The 23,915-nt window shown below is 37.0% G+C and overlaps 1 protein-coding gene across 2 annotated transcripts in view; it reads right to left on the bottom strand.

Moving 5' to 3' along the window:
* Positions 1–23,710, bottom strand: part of TTC6 — an 86,519-nt gene extending 62,809 nt beyond the window's left edge. Inside the window, exons 1-11 of one of the 2 annotated variants that reach the window (XM_051215324.1) lie at positions 23,559–23,710; positions 20,739–20,990; positions 19,209–19,390; positions 17,461–17,515; positions 16,415–16,479; positions 13,428–13,468; positions 12,203–12,348; positions 10,089–10,131; positions 7,303–7,438; positions 5,139–5,184; positions 785–1,640 (exon numbers count right to left, since the gene is read on the bottom strand). Coding sequence is in view for 1 of the 2 variants with exons in the window: in XM_051215325.1 (XP_051068539.1) it covers positions 1,530–1,589 (60 nt within the window). In the remaining variant the exon portion in view is untranslated. Of the gene's footprint in view, positions 1–784; positions 1,641–5,138; positions 5,185–5,372; positions 7,166–7,302; positions 7,439–10,088; positions 10,132–12,202; positions 12,349–13,427; positions 13,469–16,414; positions 16,480–17,460; positions 17,516–19,208; positions 19,391–20,738; positions 20,991–23,558 lie in introns of those variants that run through there. The other variant, XM_051215325.1, reaches the window with a different exon arrangement.
* Positions 23,711–23,915: the final 205 nt, after the last annotated feature.

Below are 23,915 nucleotides of genomic sequence, written 5' to 3'. Positions count from 1 at the left end.
TTTACTCGACATTAAAAGTTGAATGCTCTGCTACATTTTAACCCCATATATATTTTACAAGAAAATATGGATGGTGGCTAGCAGTGGAATACAGGACAAAGCGCGTTTCGTCCTATTTAGGACTCGTCAGCTAGATGTATCTGCATATCACAGTTGATGTTCATTTTAAGACTCCAAAACAGTACCGTTCTCTTCAAACGCTACATATGCCAATAATAGACTGATCAATTGCAGTCCTAAACATCAATGGGAAGATACAAGTAAACGATAACAATTAAATTTAAACTTCACTCCATTGCACAATCAAGTGGCTATCAGGACTCAATAGTCAAGTGAATAATGAGATGGCGTTTGAAGCGAACGGCACCCGGTTTGAGTCCTGGGTGGAGTGAACATAAATTCTGAGATGTAACTACATCCAGTTGCCGAGTCTCAAACAGAACGAAACATATGTCCTAGAATCCATTGCTAATCACAATACATCTTTGTTTAGAATGCTTGTGAATAAGGGAATATGGAGGCGATCCTTACAGTAGGCATACATAGCAATAAGAGACTGATCAGTTGCAGTCTTAAACATCAGTGGGAAGATTCAAGTGCACAATAACAAGTGCATCTATTTTACAGTTCGACAAAGTTTTTTCTTAGAATATATCAATGTTTATGACTAACAAAACTGGAGATCTTAAAATCTTAGTTATCAATATTGGTAGCGAAGTCGATTAATATTTATAGTAAGAATTATTCTGAAGTTAATTAATCAGTCATTATACTATTTACTTACTTACGTACGCCTGTTACTCCTCGTGAAGAAGTGTAGGCCGCTCACTAGCATTCTTCATCCAACCCTGTCCTGGGCAATCCTTTTAAGCTCCTTCCATTTGTTATTCATCCTTTTCATATCTGCTTCTATTTCCCGACGTAATGTGTTCTTTGGCCTTCCTCTTTTGCGCTTCCCTTCAGGATTCCAAGTTAGGGCTTGCCTCGTGATGTAGTTTGATGATTCGCGTAACGTATGTCTTATCCATTTCTATCGTCTTTTCCTAATTTCTTCTTCAGCTGGAAGCTGGTGATAATTAGCGCTTGCACTATTCCACTAATGTTATTTATACAGTAATGAAAGTCAGAAACTCGGAGAACTACTAAAACCATCATCAAGAACGTACAAGTATTTATAAATAGTTTTCTACGTAAGATACCTAATGTCTGTTAACAGGATACCATCAGTGATAGCCTACAATGGATGAGAATAAACGAACTTTCAACTGAAGAAATTATAAAAATACGGTAGAAATGAGCTAGACATACATTACGGAAATCATCAAACTGTATCACAAGACAATCGCTAACTTGAAATCCTGAAGGGAAACAGAAAAGAGAAAGGCCATAGAACACAATGAGTCAGGAATCGGAAGCAGACATCAAAGGGATGAATAGCAAATAGAAACAAATGTAAAGGATACTTAAAGAAAATGGAATCAATAAATGAAGAACATTCATTGATCAATTAATCAATATTATAAACTTACTTCATGTAATATACTTGAAAAATTTTGATTGATAACCAAATCACCAGTTAGTTGATTCATTAAATTCGGTGAACTATGATATAAGTTGCTGAATTCAGGTTGCCATGGTAACTAAAATAAATTAAAATAAATCGATTAGTATTCAGTGGATTCTTATTCTAAATGTTATGTTATGTTATGTCATTGGACATTCAATCTCTGCTATGATGATCTTGATTATCAATAACTAAATACAATTCAACCGGGGTAAGCATAAGATACAGTGGATAGCTAGGATGCAGCTAGACGATCTAGACTTTGCCGATGATCTGGTTCTTCTATTACACATACAACAACAAATGAATGAGAAGATGACTAGTGTAGCAGCAGACTTAGCAGTAGTAGGTCTCAACATACACAAAGGGAAAAGAAAGACTCTTCGATACAATACAACATGCACTAATCGAATCACACTTGACGGAGAAGCTTTGGAGGGAGTAAAAAATGTTAATGAACACAGTGGATCTAATGCAGACGTGAAGGCGCGGATAGGCAAAGCCAGAGCAGTATATCTACAACTGAAGAACATCTGGTACTCGAAACAATTGCCAACTAACACCAAAGTCAGAATTTTCAATACAAATGTCAAAACAGTTCTACTGTATGGGATGGATGGACACTTGGAGAGCCACGAAAGCCATCATCCAGAAGATACAGGTGTTTATTTACAGTCGTCTACACAAAATACTTCGGATCCATTGACCAGACACTATCAGTAACAACCTACTATGGTAGAGAATAAACCAGATTCCAACGGAGGAAGAAATCAGGAAGAAGTGCTGGAAGTGGATAGGACACACATTGAAGAAAGCACTGAACTGCGTCAAAAGGCAAGCCTTCATCTGAAACTTTCAAGGCCAAAGGAGGAGAAGAAGACCAAAGAATACATTACTCCGACAAAATGGAGACAGATATGAGAAGAATGAACAACAACTGGATAGAACTAGAATGAAAGGCCCAGGAAAGAGTGTGTTGAAGAATGCTGATCAGCGGCCTACGTAAATACAATCCAAACTGTACATAAATACTTTCGAAATAAATGCAGTCAATCAGTTATAAATAACGTAGGACTTGACATATATATATATATATATATATATATAACTCCAAGGTTCGGATCCCGAGAGCGTGATCATAGATACGCACAGCTAAAGAGTCCCATACTAGGATGAAACGACCGTCCAGTGTTTCTACGTTTTCCATGGTTGTCTAGCTTTAATTGAGTCATGATCCCAACTATTAAAATTACTATAATATCCACAAAAACCCCTTCTGATACTAATCAACATATACTCATTAGTGATTAGCTTTAAGAGGTATTTCCTGGAATTCTAGTGGTAAGTGACTTGTGGAATTCAACTGAGTCTGTTGTGAGGTAGTAACTCACTGAAGACAATGCTGGATGTGTCGCTCAATTTCGTCGATTATTTGAAGTTAGACATTAACACCGTGGGATGCCGTCTCAGTGGTCTACAGGTTAAGCATTCACGCGCGAGATCTATGATCCTGGGTTCGAATCGCGTAGGCGGGGACATGGTTGCGCACAGTTAAAGAGTCCCATACTAGGACGAAACGGCTATTCAGTGCTTCTAGGTTTTCAATGATTGTCTAGCTCATGAATTCAACTACGAAATAGTTTTATGGTCGAAATAACACATTAAGTTCTAAAGATAACCGTTGTATTGTGCAAAGAGTTGAATTGAAAGAAGACATATCCATGAATGTTATTTTGTGTTGAATCGATACTTATTTCTAGAAATCACGTTAATGAGTGATTTATTGATGATAAAATATCTTGATGAATGCTAAATAAATGGGTTTTGTGGAGAGATCATGCCTTTAGTCATTGGTGGGATGTAATTTACTGAAGTCCCATACTAAACTGAATCAGTAAACTATTGCTATTAATCGTACCTCCTACTGGTGTAATTCATCGTCGACTACCACTTTCAAATCCGAGATAGGTTTCGGTTTATGTTGTCGGTAAAAATATGAATACTGATGGCTTTACCATGATCAGCAGGTTCAGTCAGCTCAAGATACATGTGAGTGGTTGTTATATTTTTTGACATAATAGACAAAAGGCTATCTGAAATTTGATCCTTTTTTAGTCTCCAATCTGAGAACGCTGCCTTAACAAAGTAAACAGATTGACAGTGAATGGATAGATGGAGGCAATTCAAGCCACTCATGGATATTCGCTTTGCTCATGTTTGATATCAATCCCAAGCCTCTGCAACTGTTAATATGAGTATGTGCAACTGAATGAGTTGTATATTCAATACTTAACTATGGGTGATTTACACGTTGTGAGATTCATGTATCCTCTAGGCTAGAAACATGGTAATGTATAGTTAATACTTGGTGAAACTGATATAATCACAAAACCATGCTTTATAGCATGTTGAGAATTTGTTAATATTTTACTTCTCTTCAGTTACATAACATTTAGAAACCATTGTGATGTTGAATGTTTACCAGTAACAATAGACCACTGTTTATCGAGTTTACAGCATAGTGACTAAATCCCTTTGAAGTTTAATTATAGAAAACTGGTAAAAAGGATTACATAATCTAGGTCGTTTGTTTGACATGATCGTATTCTAACGACTGATTCAAACTATAAAATGGATGGTGGGTAGCAGTGAAGTCTAGTAAGAACGTTTCGTCTCACTTGTGACACGTCAGCTGAATGACCTATATCTCAGAGTTGGTGTTCACTCTGGGATTCAGAATGTTTGTTTCAAACAGCATCACGTTATTCACTAAGCTACTGGATCCAGATAGCCAGCTTGTGCAGTTTGGTGAAGTTTAGTTTATTTTTGTATTGGTTGTTTGAATCTTTCCATTGACATTTAATACTGAAACTAATCAATCTCTTATTGGCATATGTGCATCCTGTGTGGAATGTCTCAACTCTGGAATGCAGGCACATCCATTTGAGGAATCTGAAGCAGGATGAGACGCACAGCTTGGATTCTACTGCTAGACACCACCAAACTTAGCTTATCATTCTTGTGACTTAAGGAAATCCGCACAGGATGCACATATGCTAATAAGGGACTGATCAACTTCAGTCCTGAACGTAAATAGGTAGGTCCAAACAATTAATACTCATCTGAATCGTGATTCGTGAATTGGGAATTCATCAAGTAGCGCTCCAATTGACTTGTCTTCTCTTACTTGTTGACCAATCAGGTGATAGGATAGTTGTTGTCAATTTGCCTAAGACCATTAGTTTTAATTTGAACTCAAGTATTTCATACCCCAAGTTTGAAGCAGTTAGCCTATTGTATCAGGACCTTAACTTATAACAGGACAAGTTCTTTCATGTATTTCACTGGTTGAAATCATGAGTCATTTGAAGCTAGACCACCATGGAAAACCTGGAAGCACTGGACGGCCGTTTCGTCCTAGTATGGGACTCCTCAGCAGTGTGCATCCACGATCCCATCCCCCGCGACATTCGAACCCAGGACCTATCAGTCTCGCGCCAGGCGCTTAATCAACTAGACCACTGAGCTGGCATTAGGTAAACAAATCAAGGACATAATAAAATTAATCACTTACTTTGAAATTATTAATATCACAACTTTTAGATCGATTCAAGCGTAAACTGTAATAAAAATGATAAAGAATAAAACTACATTGAAGTTGCATCGAATATGGATATAAATTTGACTTGAAAGATGTTCACGTTCATGGATAATTATGTTCTAAGAATATCAGAGATTTCCTATGACGCCAACACAATCAAATTATAGATTAACAGAGGCTAAAGAAGTTTATCAAGAACTTACTTACTCAAGTTACTCCTTGTGGAGAAGCATTGGTCGATCACTAGCGCTCTCCATCCAACCTTGTTATGTGCAATCCTTTCCAGTTGTTATTCAACCTTTTCATATCTACTTCCATTTCCCGATGCAGTGAGCTATTCGGCCTTCGGCTTTTTCGTTTTCCTTCAACGTTCCGAGTTAGTGCTTGCCTCGTGATTCAGTTTGGTGATTTCCGTAATGTAAATCCTATCCACTTCCAACATCTTTTCATAAATTCCTCTTCAGTCAGAAACTGGTTTGTTCTCAACCACAGTAGGCTGTTGCAGATGGTATCCAATCATTGGACATTGAGTATCTTAAGTAGACAACTATTTATAAATAATTGTACATTTTTGATGATGGTTGTAGTAGTTCTCCAAGATTCAGCTCCAAACAGTAGGACTGTCTTGACTTTCGTATTGAAGATTCTGACTTTGATATTGGTTGACAGTTAGTTTGAGTTCCACATGTTCTTCAATTGTAGGAATGCTGTTCTTGCTTTGCTAATCCTCATCTTTACATCTACATCAGATTCTCCTCGTTAATGGACGATGTTTCCCAGGTACGTGAAGGATTCCACCTCTTCCAGAGCTTCTTCATCAGTTGTTATTGAGTTGGTGTTCTCAATAAAAATTTGAGAAGCTTTCTTTTTCCTCTGTGTATGTTGAAGTCCACTGATGCAAAGGCTGCTGCTACACTAGTTGTCTTCATCTGCATTTGTTGTTGTGCATGGAATAGAAGGAGTAGGTCATCTGTGAAGTCCAAACCGCCCTGTTGCATTCAAAATGTCCGTTGTATTCTGTGCTTCCCATCAGGTGTGGAAATCTTCATAATCCAGTCGACCGACACCAGAAGAAAAAGAAAGGTAAGGAGTAAGCAGTTTTGCCTGAAGAAAATCCTTACTTGGAATGCATCTTTCAACTGTCCTCCCCACACGACATTGCAGTGTTGTCTGTCATATGAATTTCAGATGATATTGACAATCTTCCCAGGTACACCATATTGTCACATAAGTTTTACATAAAGTCCTCTTATCCACACTTTCGAATGCTTTCTCACAGTCAAAGAAGTCTATGTATATTGGCGAGTCTAGACTGGCAGTCATCATATTATAATGAAGCCATCCAGATTAGAAAACATCAAAACCTGTCATAAATAGTTAGCAATATAGATTGTGTTCACAGATTATTTACACAATGAATAAACATTCGAATAGAAAGACTTTAGTCACTATAACACAAATGGTTTATTAAATCACTGGCCATTGAAAACATTGATGAAAGCTAAGCGATGTGAAATACATCTACGGTTATATAATATACCCTTGTGAGACAAGGTAATTTTACATTGGTTTTCAGGAGAACCAGATATCATTCAAACTTTCACTTGACAACCTGAGCAGTACAGCTCAATCCCACTTCACAGGGGAACCAGATACCGTATAGGTTTTAACGCTACAATCTGAATAGTACAGCTCAATCCTGTGGCACAACCACACAGGTACCATACACCCTGGTGGACTATTCGTATTATTCATATACACATTCATATCACATGTATAATTATTCCGATCAATGAATCGCGTAAATCAATTATGCACAACACGAACAGGCCAAAGTTGACCTATTCCGCTTACACGACAGTCAAACTCACTAATGTTTTGCAATGGCGACATGCCTTACGATGTCACAATGACAATGGCTCTTGCGAACACTAAAAAGCAACTACCAGTATGAATGAAATCAGTTAACCAGCAAAACCAATTTCGCACATGATCAGTCAGTAAAACTTGCCAAAGTAATGCGGAACCATCCAAAATATCAATGGCGAACCTTCAGTCTCATGTGAGACCTTCAGCTTTACATAGCCTTATAGCTTGTGAAATAGCTCGTGAAATATACCATGTACAAATAACTTACTTTGAATTCGTTTTCTGGTTAACCCGACTATTTTCTTCTAATAATGAATCTAACGGGAACCAAGGTTCAATTGGTTCACGTATACCATATGAACAACATTTCTTTGTTGTATTAGAACATAGAATTGGTACCTTTTCTACATGAATAAAAATATCAATAAAATATTTTAGAATTATTTAAATTACAACATTACTGCTATGGGAAAATAGTCAATTCACTTGTTATTACACAAGCAAGTGACTATCAGGATTTAGTAGCTGAGAAGATAGTGTGATGGTACAGCTGAGGGTGAGGAGAGTCAGCCCTCTCTCTCCAAATGCTCTTACATGGCCAGGTGCATACAACTACTGACAAGGAAGTCCTACTCACTGCTTTCTCGCGGTGGGTGTGTTGTTTACGAAGTTGAGAGGACGCTTTACCCGGGCTGGTGGACACATAGCGGAGGTGGGAAACTCTGATCCCAACCCAATAATACACATGTGCTCCAGTATGCTGAGGGAAGGAATGGAGTATGAATCAACTGTTGGTCAGTGATTACCATGGGACTTCATGTTTTAAAGTTGCTCCACTGCCTTCTGGATCAGACCTTTATGTCGAACGCTCAGTGTGTGGCCCCCTAACAAAACCAACTGCTTCAGTCTGAACACCTAGGCAGTATCACAGTCCACACACAAATCAAGTGACTTGTGTGGCGCATATGTGTTCGGTGCCCCTTTTTACCAATATTTATGTATTCAAATAAACAAATACTGGGTTCGAGTTCCAAAAATGAACATCAATTCTGAAGTCAGTCAGTCAGTAACAACGTAGAACTTCGTACGTACGTACATCAGTTCGAGTTGCCATACCACATTAGCACAGGGATGCAGTGGTCGATTCAAATCCCGTAGTGGTAGAGGTAGCAAGAGTATAAGCAGTAATCGGGAAAATTAGTGTTTGGAGATGTTACTTAATGAGTATAATACAGTGAAGTAAATTTGAGAGGAGAAAAAAACGAGACAAGGAGGAATAAGGAGATCAAAATTTGGGAGAACACAAAGAGTGTATGCACCTGCGCCATTGCAAACGATTTTGAGCCATGTGTCATTCAGGGTCTCTAACCATCGGTTGCTATCATCTCGCGGTCCCCAACCAGGTAGTCTACACCTACAGACATGACTCAGTCCACTTGTCAGTAACTTCATGAACTTGTGCCATGTTTTGGTTTGGCCGCCCCTAGCTTTCTTCCAACCTACTCCTATACCACTGAACATAGTACGTCGAGGCAGTCGGTCGTTGGGCTTACGTAACACGTGTCCCAGCCATCTCAACTGATGAATTCTCACTACGTCATCAATCGATTTGCCATCCTTACCTAGTACCCATTTCCTAACAAATGCATTACTTACTCGATGGTCCCAGGATATACGAACAATATTTCGAAGACACCTATGATCAAATACTAGTAACCTACGAATATCCTCTATTCTTACCGGCCATGTTTCACTGCCATAAAGTAGGACGGAACGAACTGCTGTGCAGTAAACCCGTCCTTTGGTTGATAGACGGATATCTCGCCTACGCCATAAATGACGCAAGTTGGTAAAAGCTAGTCGAGCCTTTTGTATCCGTGCTGAGATTTCGTCACACACCAGACTACAAGGGCTGATCAGACTTCCAAGATAAGTGAAGCGATCGACACGCTCAATTACTTCACTCCCTATCATTAGTTCGGGTGTCAATGCAACCCAATCTTGAAGCAACATTTTGCATTTCGAGGGAGAGAATCGCATCCCGAACATACCTACATTGTTGCTTAGAGTGGTCAGAAGACTCTGCATTTTGTCAGCGTCTTCGCCAAATAAAACTATGTCATCGGCATATTCCAAGTCAACAAGTGAACCTCCCGGTAGAAGTTCAACCCCTGTAAATTTAGATGAGGAGAGTGTTATCTCTAAAAGTACGTCAATGACAAAGTTGAACAAGAATGGGGAGAGTGGACAGCCCTGACGAACACCACTTGAGGTAATCAATTCTGAAATGCAAATACATCCAGCTGACAAGTTCTGAATAGAATGACACGCATGTCCTAGATTCCTCAACTAGACACTATTTATCTTTGTTTATTGATGCTGAACTGTTATTTTCTTTACTCACATCCTAAAAAGATTAGCCTACTTCCTCTAATTTGTCAAATTAGGTCATCTTTCTCAGTATTAATTGAGAGGAAAAGCCAGTAGAACGACATCAATCCAACGACTTTACCAAATCATTCACTCGGTAGTAGCGATCGGTGGTGTTTTTGATGGAGTTTTGTTCTCTGAGCTGAACGGTTTAGTCATAGAGCTTTCATCGTTCTTCTGAATGACATCATCAGTACAAACTTCAGAGAGAAGTGAAGTGTTCGAATTTCTCCACATGTGACTCACACCTTGTTCAGTACACCTTAATGTTGATTAATTCTTACTGACTTTAAACCTGTTATTGTTTACTTCTTTGTTTTGGTTATATCTTCCATTAGTTTGATATATATTCCTATATTTGTACATAATTTTCCTGCTTGGCTGATAAATTGGATCGATTTCAATGTGCTTGTTTATTGCTGATGTCGTTCAAAAAAACAACAATGAAAGTTCCACGATCAAACCAACCAACTCAGAGAATAAAGCTCCATTAAAATCATCCACTTGATCTACAAATCTTCTCCAACATCTCAAGATCAGCGGTGTGTACGTTAGATTAGTGGTGTTTATCTTAGGCTTCAATGGTTATTCATTTGAATTATATTACTTATTAATACTACTAACCTGTAATAGACTTAAGATGCTTTCTTTTCATAGTATTCTTTTCCTAATTACAACGAAAGGAAAATCATTAATTCATTATGATTAATATCAAATGGGTTTTGTGGATATAATAGTAATTTCAATGGTTAAGATCATGAGTCAGTTGAAGCTAGACCACCATGGAAAACCTGGAAGCACTGGACGGCCGTTTCGTTCTACTGTGGGACTCCTCAGCAGTGTGCGTCCATGACTTCGCTCCCTGGGAAACTCGAACCCAGGACCTACTTGTTTCGCGCGTGAGCACGTAACCACTAGACCACTGATCCGGTTGGCATCCAACGGTGCTAATGTCTAACTTCAAATAATCCGCGAAATTGAGTGACACATCCACCATTGTCTTCAGTGAGTTACTATCTCACAACAGACCTGGTTGAACTCCACTGGTCACTACTTCTCACTAGAACTCCAGGATATACCTCTTGAAGCCAGTCACTAGTGAGCATATGTTGATTAATATCAGATGGGTTTTGTGGATACTGTAGCAAATTCAACGGTGGTCTAGTGGTTGAGTGCTCGCGCGCGAAACCAATAGGTCCTGGGTTCGAATCTCGCAGGGGGCGAGGTCGTGGATACGCACTGCTGAGGAGTCCCACAATAGGACGAAACGGCCATCCAGTGCTTCCAGGTTTTCCATGGTGATCTAGCTTCAACTGACTCATGATCTTAACCACTGAACTCATTATGATTATTTTATTATATCAATTATGAAGTTCTTATAACTTGTGACCATTGTAACCTCTATCAATATATTTCACGTAATGATACCGCCAATTAGATTATAGTGATTTATCGACCGGATCAATGATGCATCAAATATATACGAGCAGTCTACAGTCTCGATCGATTCTTCTTTCTGATTAGCCCTGTCTATCTGTTGAGTCTAGAACAACAATCTCAGCCTCCATGATATGAATGTTGTATTTCAAGTATACTCGGTTTATATACAAACCAAACAGACCACATCGTATTATAAAATGGAAAATAACATTAGTACCAGATCTAACCAAAAGTCGGTGTGAATGTGGAAGACTGTAATGAACAGACTGGGCATAACTCAACAATGGTAAGTCGTATAATAATAGTCTATGAGTTAAGTTACATAACACTTATACAATATATGTATTGTATTGGTTTATAAATAGATCCCAATAGTTACCATTCATTATTCTCATTGGGATATAACAGAGGTTAATCAGTTATTCAGCTGAAACAATAACCTATGTGAGTCTTTTGAATAAAATCAAGAGTGTATACTTTATTAAACTAACATATATCAGTCAGTCAGTCAGTCAGTCAGTCAGTAACAACGTAGAACTTCGTACGTACGTACATCAGTTCGAGTTGCCACACCATATTAGCACAGAAATGCAGTTGCCGAATCAAATTCCGTAGTGGTAGAGGTAGTAAGAGTATAAGCAAAACTACCCATTCATAAGTAGGATGAATTCAATGAATGATCCATTTTCTAAAATTCTTTATGTTTACAATCTAATACAACTAAGCTACAGTATTATGAATGTTAATGTAAATATTCAATGAGTATGGTTGATAACTGTTTCTCTTTTTTTTCTCATTACGTCATCTTAAAATAAGCTAAGATAGATAGTGGTTAGCAGTGGAATCTATGACAAAACGCGTTTCGTCCTTTTCTGGATTCGTCAGCCGTATGTTTGTTTAGTGAATTGTTTCTTTTTAAGACGTAAAATTTGTCTTACGAAATTTTATCCTTAGACTTGTTGTAGTATACGAGAACATAAGGTGGGATATAAGACGTTGGTTGGAGGTAGTCAACAGGAAACCCCGGACCCTGGACACTAGTCAGCAAGGTGTACCTGTAATCTTGAGAGAACTGGTGCTCCTAAAAGAAAACCACCTACTTCTGTTTGAGCACCCGAGTAGTATCCCAGCTCTCACACAAATTGAATGATTTATGTGGTGCATATCTATTTGATGCCACCTTGTATCAATGTTTGTTTCATTTACATGACTATTTTTACTATTTTAGATTAACTACTTAAAACATAGATAAGTAGTATCAAATTGTATTAAGAAATTGATTCTATTTGTCGACTTACTATTGTTTTCTTTTTAATCAAGTTATAATCAAATTTATTCTGTCCTTGAATTCCAGTCGTTGTAAAATCTCCATCTTGATATTCACTAACAACAATCTCTTCTTTTGGATCCAATTGAATTAAATTGGTTAAGTTCTTTGTTATATCTACCTAAACAACACGATTAAATATGTCATTTTATTATTTCATTGGTTGAAATGATGTGTTAATTGAAGCTAGACCACCTTAGAAAACCTGGAAGCACTGGGCGGTCGTTTCGTCCTAGTATGAGACTATTCAACAGTTCGCATCCACGATCCTGCCCCTTGCAAGATTCGAACCCAGGATCTATCAGTCTCGCGCCAGGCACTTAACCAACTAGACCACTGAGCCGGTTGGCGTCCAATGGTGTTAATGTCTAACTTCAACTAGTCCACGAAGTTGCGCCACCGTACACCATTGTCTTCAGTGAGCTGATATCTCACAACAGACCTGGGTGAACTCCACTGGTAAAGGCTTCTCACTAGAACTCCAGGAGTATCTTTTGAAGTCAGCTACTAGTGAGCAGATAATTATTATCAGGTGTTTTGTGGAAATTTTAATATTGACAAATCACTGAATTTTATATCAGTTTTGTGATATTGGTTTAATTGATTGATAATTTGTAGGTCGACACAGTTGAAGCTTGTTCCGTCTGTTAAGCCTAATGATTCTGAATTGTTAGATTTTCATGATTCTCAATAAAAGTTTGTTTCATTCAGTCAGCTATAATGTAGGATTAGGCATGTCCAAGTTACCATACCTCACTCATTAGCACTAAAAGATGAACACCGGATTCATAGAAGTAGTTCATTCAATGGTGGTAATATATAAAAGAAAGATTGCATATAAGGATATAATAAAGGAAGGAAGAATTAGTTCATAGAGAGAAAGATATAAAGCAATTTTAATCTCAGGATTTATGGGAAGACAGGGGAGTGTATACACCTACGCCACTGTGATCGATTCTGAGCCATGTCATCAAGAGTCTCTAATCATTGGTTACGACAGTCATATAGACCTTAACCAAGTAGTCTGCATCTACTAAAATGGCTCAGACTAGAAGTTAGTGACTTTATGAACTGATGCCATATTTTGATTTGGCCGCCCCTAACTTTCAACCAATCATCTCCAAAACCGGTCAGTAATGCACTTTGATGTGAATACCTTAATACCAACTCTTTTTTTTGTTTTACATTGAACTTACATTTGTGTTTGGATAACTTGCTTCAAATTTCATTTGTTTACCTACAAAAGAATATAGTTTACACATTAACAATTAATATTTATGGTCCATAAAGACGAATACGTTCATGTTAATGGTGAATAAATAATTAGATTGAATTCATTACTATCAGAAAGCGATTTTGTGGAGAGTATAGTAATTTAACAATTGAATTCATGAGTCGATTATAGTTAGACCACCATGGAAAACCTGAAAGTACTGGACGTCCGTTTCGTCCTAGTATGGGACTCTTCAACAATGCACATCCATGATTCCACTTACTAGTGACTGGTTTCAAGAGGTATTTCTTACAGTTGTAATGAGAAGCCGTGATTAGTGGAGTTCAGCTGTGTTTGCTATGAAATAGTAATTCACTGAAGACAATGGTGAACGGTGGCGCGATTTCGTGAATTGGCTGAAGTTAAATAATAATACCGTTGGATGCCGACCGGTTCAGTGGTCTACAGGTTAAGTGTTCGAGAGCGAGATCTAAGATCCTGGGTTCGAGTTCCGTGCGCGGGATCGTGCATGTGCACTGCTGAGGAGTTTCATACTAGAACAGAACGGTCATCCAGTGTTCCTATGTTTTCTATAGAAATCTAGCTTTGACCGACTCATGAATAACAAAACAACTAGTCATTGATAGTACATGTTTACTTCGTATTTACTTTGACAAAATAAAGTTCATCTCATTCCTCAACGAGGTACCGCAGAGATAGTTGAAATTGGTCCCATGAACTAATATGACCGTTTAGATGAAGATTAGATTCGATCTCAGTTTTCTGAAACTGATGGTGATTATAATAATCCCCTACACTATCATAAATATCAAACACCTGAAAAGCTTGTAGTTAAGATTTATATGTTTTGCAGAACTGGTGCCTGACTGGGTCTTGTGAAAACTAGAACTATTTATAAAATATGATGTAACCAGTGCACACAGGTCATGCACATTCTATATATGTGTATTACTCATAATGTTATTTATCTACGTCCTATAATGGTGTACACATTATTCCGCTCCATGATTTTGGTTCATTACAATGTTTCCGGATAAGCAAATCTTCAACCTCACTGTACAGAAGTAAACTAGTAATGTATTTGTTTGCTTCTCAAAGTATAAAGACTCTAAACTGCTCGTACGGGCTTCGTACGTCATTGATCCGGTCAATAAATCACTGTTCTCTAATTAACGGTATCATTACGTCATAAATATTGATAGGGGCACAAGGACACAAGTTATAACACTTTGTAATTAGTTAGATTTCTACATAGTATTCTAGATCCTAGTAATTTGAACAATAACTGATAAAGTAGATAATAGTAGGAGTTAACATTCTAACGGTGGACAGGGCAATACACACGTTTCGTTGACTTTGAATCTCTTCAGTACAAAAGAAACCTGATCAAAACTCTCAATCACCGAATATGCACTATATGTTCTACAGATATAGTTGAAGTAGAGTTAAGCACCTTGCGTAATATACTTAGGGAGAAAGGATACACTGGAAAGTTTATCAACCAATATATGATCACGAAGGTGAGAATAGACGAAATACAAACGATGAATACGAAATCCCTGTTCATGCGCTTAGAATTCAGAGGGGGATGTGGATAGCGAAATATTAACTCAGAGATTATTTAGAATAATTCAAAAAATATTCAACGCTGGAGAACTACGATCAGTGTTTTCTACAGAACCAATGGTGACACCGAGGCTGAAAGATGACTAGTATAGGGGTTGTGGAGATTATTAAGTTTTTTTGATTGAGATCATGAACCGTTTGATGTTAGACCACCTTTGGAAAGATGAATGAATTTGACTGCTCCTGTGGAGCAAGTTATATTGGTCGAAATTCTAGGAATTTACATTTTCGTGCTCGTAAACACCTCCCAGAGTGGTTAAACAAAGGTTTGATGAAGAAAGTGAACAGCTCGATATTCGCTTATTTAGTACAAACTGGCCATAATGCCAGTATAAGCCAATCCTTTTCCAATTATTTATATGGTCAGTAATATTTTTGCCAAAAACTTGTCACATTTCAAGTCTCACTGATTGAAATCATGAGTCAATTGAATCTAGACCACCATAGAAAACCCGGAAACTCTGGACGGTCGTTTCATTCTAGTATGGGACTCCTCAGCAGTGCGCATCCACGATCCCGCACACCGCGACATTCGAACCCAGGACCTATCAGTCTTGTGTCAGGCGCTTAACCAACTAGACCACTGAGCCGGCATCCAAGTCCTTTAAACCGCTAAAGCAGTAACTATCATGATGAAGAAACCGGAGCTAATTGTACGGACGAAATATCTTCAACCACTCCTCTTCCCCTGTTCAATCTCAAGGTCAATTATTCAATAGTAATCTTATCTATTGAATGACCTAATTTGACTATTGTACTTACGACCTTTCGTAGTCAACTATAATTGTCTCTGTTATCGTCATTCCCATATATTTATATTATTATTATTACTATTGGTTAAACATCATTATCAATCTCCCCTATATATGATTCATTTACTTTGGATTCATTCTACTATTGTTCCTCTCACCCTATCTGACCAATATTCATTCTGATCATGGATCTTAACATGGTGGGATTATCATTGATGGGCGAACCAATCAGATTTGGGATAACAGGTCTTGAATTTTGGCGCAAAATTCATTCATTCATTTAGCTAAATAACGTTTTTGCTATTATAACTGATATCAGTTCATTATGAAAAACCCTAAATCTAATTCCTAACCATAAATCATAATCGTTATTCTTCAAACTGTTGTATAATCCTCATTTAGGCTTAGTAACTAGTTCGATATTCTGAAAGTCACTTTAGCATCGCTCAAAGGTCATCCATAAATTATAATCTCATCGAACCTCAAGAGAATTTATCAATATGAATATTCTTCGATCAAATATTGATCTTTTGATCATGTTGATTTTATAACAAAAAAAGGTGAAACTTACTTTTACAGTAAGATATAATTCTCAATTGGTTATGAATATCATTAGTATTGAACTGAAGATGTATTCTGGTATTGTATAAAAAAGATAAACAATAGTAGAGATGAAAAGAAAACTAAATAGTATATCAGAAGAGTAATAGTCATGAGTCAAATGAAGCTAGACCTCCATGGAAAACTTGGAAGCACTAGACGGTAGTTTCATCCTATTGTGGGACTCCTCAGCAGCACGCATCCACAATCCCTCACACGGGACTCGAACTTAGGACCTTCAATCTTGTGCGCGAACGCTTAGCCTTTAGACCACTAAGTCGATATCCAACGATGTGAATGTCTAACTTCAACCAATCCATGGTATCGCGCGAACGTCCATCATATGGGCCAGATAGGATGAGAGAAATAATAGTAAAATTACAAAATCAATGGAATATCTAGTGGAAGACTTTGTGTTTTTCATTAAATTATATGAAATTAAAAGGAAATAATATGGTGTGGTGAGCGCTAAGTAGGTTAGCCTTGTATCCGAGAGATCAATATTAATAATAAATGAATAAAGATAACAAAGAAAATTATATCTTGATATCATGATTCTATCAATCTTAGACCATCATGAAAAACCTAGAAGCACCGGACCGCTGTTTCGTTCTAGTATGGGACTCCTCAGCAGTGTATATACAAGATTCTCCACGTAGGACTCGAACCCACGACCTTCGGTCTCACTCATGAAAACCGTTGGATGCCGGCTCAGTGGTCTAAAGGTTAAGTGTTAGCGCGGAAGACCGAAAATCTTAGGTTCGAGTCTCATGTGAGGGATCGTGGATAAGTACTGCTGAGGAGTCCCATACTAGAACAAAAACGTCTGTCCAATGTTTGCAGCTTTTCAATGATGGTCTAACATTGATCTATTCATGATATCAAACTATAATTGTATTCATATTCCTCTTATCCTATCTGATCTATATTTATTCAGATCATGAATGTTATTGATGTAAAAGCTTTAGTCTTTAAGATTTATCAAAGAATATTCCATCAAAATTAATTAGAACTCACTGATTATCAATATTACATTCATTAGAAGAATCAATTGTTGTTTTATAGGGATTCTCTAATTAATGAAATAGAAAAATTAAAGTGTAATACTGAAGGTAAGTATTTGTAAAGATTGATTAAATGTATAAAAGATATTTTTCACTAATCGATGTCTTTTCTAGAAGTATTGAATAGCTTGTGTTCGAATTTTGTATACGGAATCGTGGATGCGGGGAATCCATGTAGAAGAGTTGGGAAACCCTGATTCCATACAAATGGTGCACATGGGCTCTAGTATCCTGAAGGAACAAATGATGTATGAACTAGTCGTTGGTCATCGTCTATCATGGAACTGCATCTCCTGATGTTGCTCCACCTGCTTCTGTTTGGGCATCCAGGCAGTATCACAGCCCACACACAAACCGAATGATTTATGTAGTACATATCTATTTGGTGCCTCCTTGTACCAATGTTTATGTGTTTGAATAAAATAAAGTGCTCACTTCTGAGGAATCTCATATTGGGCCGATACGGCTAACCAGTGCTTTCAAGTTTTTTAGAGTGGTCTAGCGTTAACTGACTCATGAATCCACAAAACCCCCTTCTGATAATATTTAGAATTCTTTAAGAAAATCCTACCAAACAATATACTGGGTATCGATAATAAGGATTTCCCAAGTTTTATGAATTAAGGATATGTTTACATCATTATCTAATGTCATCTACAACTATTCACACGGATTATTTCATATCCTTCTTTCTGTACTATATCCACACATAGAATCCTTCCTTTATATTTACACCATTGAGCTAACTGCTTCTATGAATCCCGTGTTCATCTTGCTGTGCTAATGAGTTATGGAAATTTGGACCGATGCATATATGTGCCTGGTCCTACATTGTAATTGAATAACTGGATCCGCTCGAATTCGTAACGTGATGAACACAATAGATTATGAATACACCAAGGATACTTCGAACGTGATTAAAACTAGAAAATGAGTATTTTTTATTATATCTTGAAGCATATTTTAGGATCTCTAGTTCTCATAAAGTTCACTTAGAGCCCTTTTAGATTTACTGCCGATATAAGAGGATGGTTGGACAAGGGGTCAATGACTCCGTTTTGTAGAAAACTAACTTACTATTGAATAAAATACTGAAAAGATACCAAGTTTGTGTTCAGTATTCTTTAATTTCAAATCAGCTTCCATATTCAAACTGACTTTTCTATTTTAAAATATACATACTAGTTACTTTAAGATACTATTGCTATACTCACTTGGTACTGTTTGATTTGTATCTTCCCATTGAGGTTTAAGACTGCGATTGATCAGTCTCTTATTGGCATATGTGAATACTGTGCGTATGCCTCGATATTGCCTTAATTCACAAGCTTTTTGTAAGCAATGATGGATAGTGGCTAGCAGTGGAATCTAGGACGCGTGTTTCGTCCGATTTGGGACTCGTCAGCTAGATGGGAAGGTGCAAGTCAAACAATACCAAGTGAATTTAAGTTCACCCCATTGCACAAGCAAGTGGCTATCAGGACTCAGTAGCTGAGTGGATAACACGATGGCGTTTGAAGCGAATGGTACTGGGTTCGAGTCCCAGAGTGAACATCAACTCTGAGATGCAGGCAAATCCGGCTGACGAGTCCCAAATAGGACTAAACTCGGGTCCTGGACTCCACTGCTAGCCATTATCCATCATTACTATTGCTATATTATATAATTTATAGAAATTCAAGAAAGGAGATTGTAACCTACGTTGGTTAACTTGATAATCAATCGGGATTTTGTTGACTGTTCCAGTTTTAGGAATTATTGCTAGTAAATGTTCAGTACGATTTAATTTTGGTAAGAATTTTCTTTTCTTTATAGAAGATTTTTTACCTTGGGATATTGTGTTGATAGGAGTAGCATTGATGTTTTCATGGTTTGCTTGGTTTCTATTAAGATAAAGGATAAAAATAATAGTAATAACAATAAAGCTGTGTTTGTAGCCAGAAGGTGATAGAATTTGGAAATATGAATCATTCGGTTATAGCTAAGTAGTTTAAAAGCTAAGCAGTTAGCTACAACATAGAATCAGGCACATACATATATCGGTCCAAGTTGCCACATCATACTCATTAGCGCAACAAGATGAACACTGGATTCGTAGAAGTAGTTCAGTGGTAGAAATGTATAAAAGAAAGATTGTGTATAAAGATATGATGCAGAAAAAAAGGTATAAAGTCACTTAAATCTCACGGAATAAGGAAAGACAGAGGAGTGTATACACCGACGCTATTGTGATTGATTTTGAGTCATGTCACTCAGAATCTCCAACCAATGGTTACGATAGTCACGCGGACCACAACCACTTGCTGATGAATATTATCTAGTTTCCATCGTCGTAGACGCCGTTTCATACGAACAGAAAATAGACTTTTATTGCTTCCTGATCTTTAATGGTAACTCAACTGGAATCAATCCGTTAAGAAGATTCAATACAAATGTGACTGGTATTTCGCGAGGTTGACAGATATTTCATTTGTTATCCCATGATAACAGATAGACCATACAGATACGTGTCAACTAACAGGAATCCTAGGTTAGCTGATGATTGATCTCATCCTCTTGATAATGCACGTATTACATCTCAGGTCAATCTAGCTATTAGTAACAGCGTTATTTGATCAGTACATTCTGTTTCATACAATAGACTAGGAAACATAATATTTGTTACTAGTCAGCAAAGTTATTTCACTGGAAATGCTTATAATTAGGAAATAAACGTTTCTACACACTGAACTCTGTAGAGCATTCAAACAATCGCTTTTCCAACCAAAATTAAGTTTGCCATTTCATGTGGATAAGGCTTAAAATATCTAACCAATTACTGTTAACAAACTAGTCATACAATATTTTATGACTGGAATTTAGACTTATATTGAATAGCGTTTAATCACTGAAACCCTTTAGCTCAACCACTAGCCCTTCTGTGGCTACTGCTGGACCTAAGTCCGGGAAAAAGAGAAGGGCTAGAGATAGGACCCGCAACCTCATCCGTTGAAAACAATCTTGTTAAAAGAAGGATAATCAGAAAAACAATTTAAAGTGTTTAAACTCTGTCCTGAAAGTTGAAGGATCACTTTTTAGAAAAAATTGTGGCGCTTCCTAGTGAAAGCCGATATTCACCGGAAATCACGAGGCCAATGAATATTATCCAATGCCATATACCCACCAATAATAACAAGTAATGCTCGTTAAAAGGAGCTAAATATATTTCACAGAATGGTAACTAAACTTTACCTGAATAATTTATTTTTCTGCTCAACAAACTTGAGTAAAAAAGGTTTCGATTCGTTGAAACCAAAATCACTTTTTTCGTCATGACATAATCTACTATTGTTAACTAAATCGGGGTCCAATTTGCATTTAAGTACATTTAAGTTATCTAGTATTCTGGAGGTAAGAGCCGTTGACGTTAAAATTTCGTCATGTTGCTCATATTTTGAAAAGGATGTTCCCACTCGAGTTTTATCCATTATTATTATAGCCGTACTATGAATAAAACAAAGATGGATGAACGTAATTATGTTTACTCATTAAAGATAAATGAATCATTTGGAAATACGGTAATATTCTGATCAATATCAAACACGTTTGCCCCGTTTAGAGATGTCATCATCATGGTATTCTGATTTCAGGTGACTTAAATAATCATTAAGCGTAAATATTTGAGTCTAAAAGGAAAGCCTTAACTCTCAAGATCATGATGACTGGTTTTACTTGGAATCAAATTCAAGTGTGGATTTCTTAGATGATGTTTTATATTGAAGTAATTCACGTAAGATAACGACGTACAGACAGTCACATATCTTCTCTTTTTACTTTTACGGTTGAACACAAATAAAAGCATACATGTAGAGGATAGACCTTTATTTAATTAGATACCAAATTATTTCTTGACGTATATTTTGGACTTAAAGTGGGTAAATTGGGGTAGAAACTGTCGCCACTGCAAGATAACTCATTTTACTACAAAAATTGCTGTTCGGTAGAACAAATGATCAAAACTCAACAAGTTCAATAGTAGTAACAAGGACGGAATAATTCAGTGATATATCACTGAGTTGTTATTTTTCATGAATTCAAAGAAATATATATATATATATATATATCACAATCTAAGTACCTATTATCTTCCTTAAGCTATAAAAAGATGTGGCTTTTCATTTAGTTATTAGGAAGTTGTCAACCACACTAACAGCAGTAACAGTATTATTGTTATTAAATTGGTTGGAGATTAATGACACGATTTTCGGAGAAAATATGGATTAATGTAGTAAAAAGTCTACAAGGTATTTAATGTTATTCAGAAACTTAGAATCTGCTGAAAGACAAAGAGTGAATACATCCCTCCTACTGTAGACAATTCTAAGTCAAATCACCCAAAGCCTTTAACGGTTTGTAGCAATAGTAGCGCGGACACGAACTTGGTAGTCTTCATTTTTCTAGATTTCTCAGCGTAACGGTCAATGGCTTCATAGATTGATCATAGACCTTGATTTGAGCATTACTAGACTTTTTTGACTTTCTCGTGGACCAGAAAACATCGTGCTCCGAGGTAGGTGGTCGATGGGCACACACAGTGCATGTACTAACCACTTAAGTTAAACATAAAATATGAAACTTTTTAATCTTTCAATCCAACTGTTTAATGCAATCCATTTATTTGAAGTCGCTGAGACAAATGAAATTCACTGGAACCACAGGGTTACAAATTTATACTAGCAGGAATTCATATATTAAGGATATTATGGATGTATTACAAACCCACCTACATGAAATTGAAATGAATTATATCACTTTTTGAAGTTTAATAAAGATGAATTTGCAGCTAAGCGATCTGCTCCTAGTTGTTGGCAGGTATTAACCCACAAAAATTTATAATAACTCCAGAGCTAATTTTTCAGTCTAAGAGCAATTAAATATTTTATAGCAAGGGTACATCGTTATTCACTAGTTATAGAAACTTGAATTTAACCACCGTAGTTTATGGAGGAATGAAATTCTACTTATCGAAAAGTTCCCAATTGCTTTTAATACGACAACAACCTGTTTCCGTCATGTCAAACTCTTTAGTGAATTCGCTAAAATGTTTTTGGCTTTGTATACAGTGTTCGTACGTCCTAAACGTGAGTACTGTATGCAAACGGCTAGCCCCTGCTTAAAAAAGACAGTGAGCTTTTGGAAAAGGTTCAGAGAACAGTAACTAAGCTAAATCCCGGGATAGAGAAACTCTCGTATGATGCTCGACTGGCCAAGCTAAACCTATCCCCGTTGTCATATCAAATAACTAGAGGCGACTTGATTACAGTTTTCAAATTGCTTGGTGATAAATTTGCGTCTTATATGTCCTCATTCTTATTGTCTTCCAAAACAGAGAATTTACGAGGACACTCCAAAAATGTTCACAAGCCCAGGACAAATTACTTGCCGGCTGACTACCGACTTTCCCATCGAATCATCAACGAGTGGAATTCATTACCTCAATACGTGGTTGAGGCTCCATCTGCCGACTCTTTCAAAAGAAATTTGGATCAACTGAGAGACCACCATTGTCAGGACTAGCACAGGCCGTCAAGCCTCTTGTCCTTTCAAAACTGAAACTGATCATTTATCGATTTCCGAAATGAAGTGTGTGATCATATTAGCATCATTATGTATGAGTTATATATAGTGGTTACGCTTCAAACGTTTCCTCAGGTTTGTTTCACTATAAACGTTTATAACGCATATCGTAAATCTCTGCAAACAGTGCCAACACTTCTCAGATAAAGTGTTATCGTTCGATAATACGAAATGGGACTATGGAGCTTTTGTCAAGAAATTCACTAACTTAAAAATATGCGTGTATTTTTCTGTAAATTTTAGTGTTGAGCAATATAAAAAGTGAAGTCGAAGAACTATGAATTATCATATGAAGAACGAAAATCTAGGTTAATAACTTAATAATAGTGGCAAATGTTTGTATGATTATACTGTCAAACACAAACATCATTATTTATATTATTCTTGTCATCCAGACTACAATTACCCCGGCGTATAGCATGAACTGAAACAGACCTTATCGTTGTGTTTTGCGTGCCAAATTCGGTTACTATGCTACTGACGATTTCATGACAGTTTTCAGTGAAACGGAGATTTAAAAAAGAATCTCGGAACTCAGTACTTTGAAATCACTCATAGATTTGATGACCTTGAAAACCACAACTACGGGGGAATGTAAAAACCTTTGTAGGGTAAAACAAAAGCAGTTGCAGTTAGGAAAAGACGCGAGGCTAGGTGGCTTATGTTAGTCCTGGCAATGGTAGTCTCTCGGTTGATCCAACATTTTTTTGAAAGAGCCAACAGACTCAGCTTCAGTCACGTACTGAGGTAATGAAGCCCACCGGGTGTTGATTCGGTGGAAAAGTTGATAGT

Source organism: Schistosoma haematobium, chromosome 2 (genome assembly GCF_000699445.3).
Source record: "Schistosoma haematobium chromosome 2, whole genome shotgun sequence".
NCBI classification, from domain to species: domain Eukaryota; kingdom Metazoa; phylum Platyhelminthes; class Trematoda; order Strigeidida; family Schistosomatidae; genus Schistosoma; species Schistosoma haematobium.
This window is presented reverse-complemented; position numbering and strand designations above follow the sequence as displayed.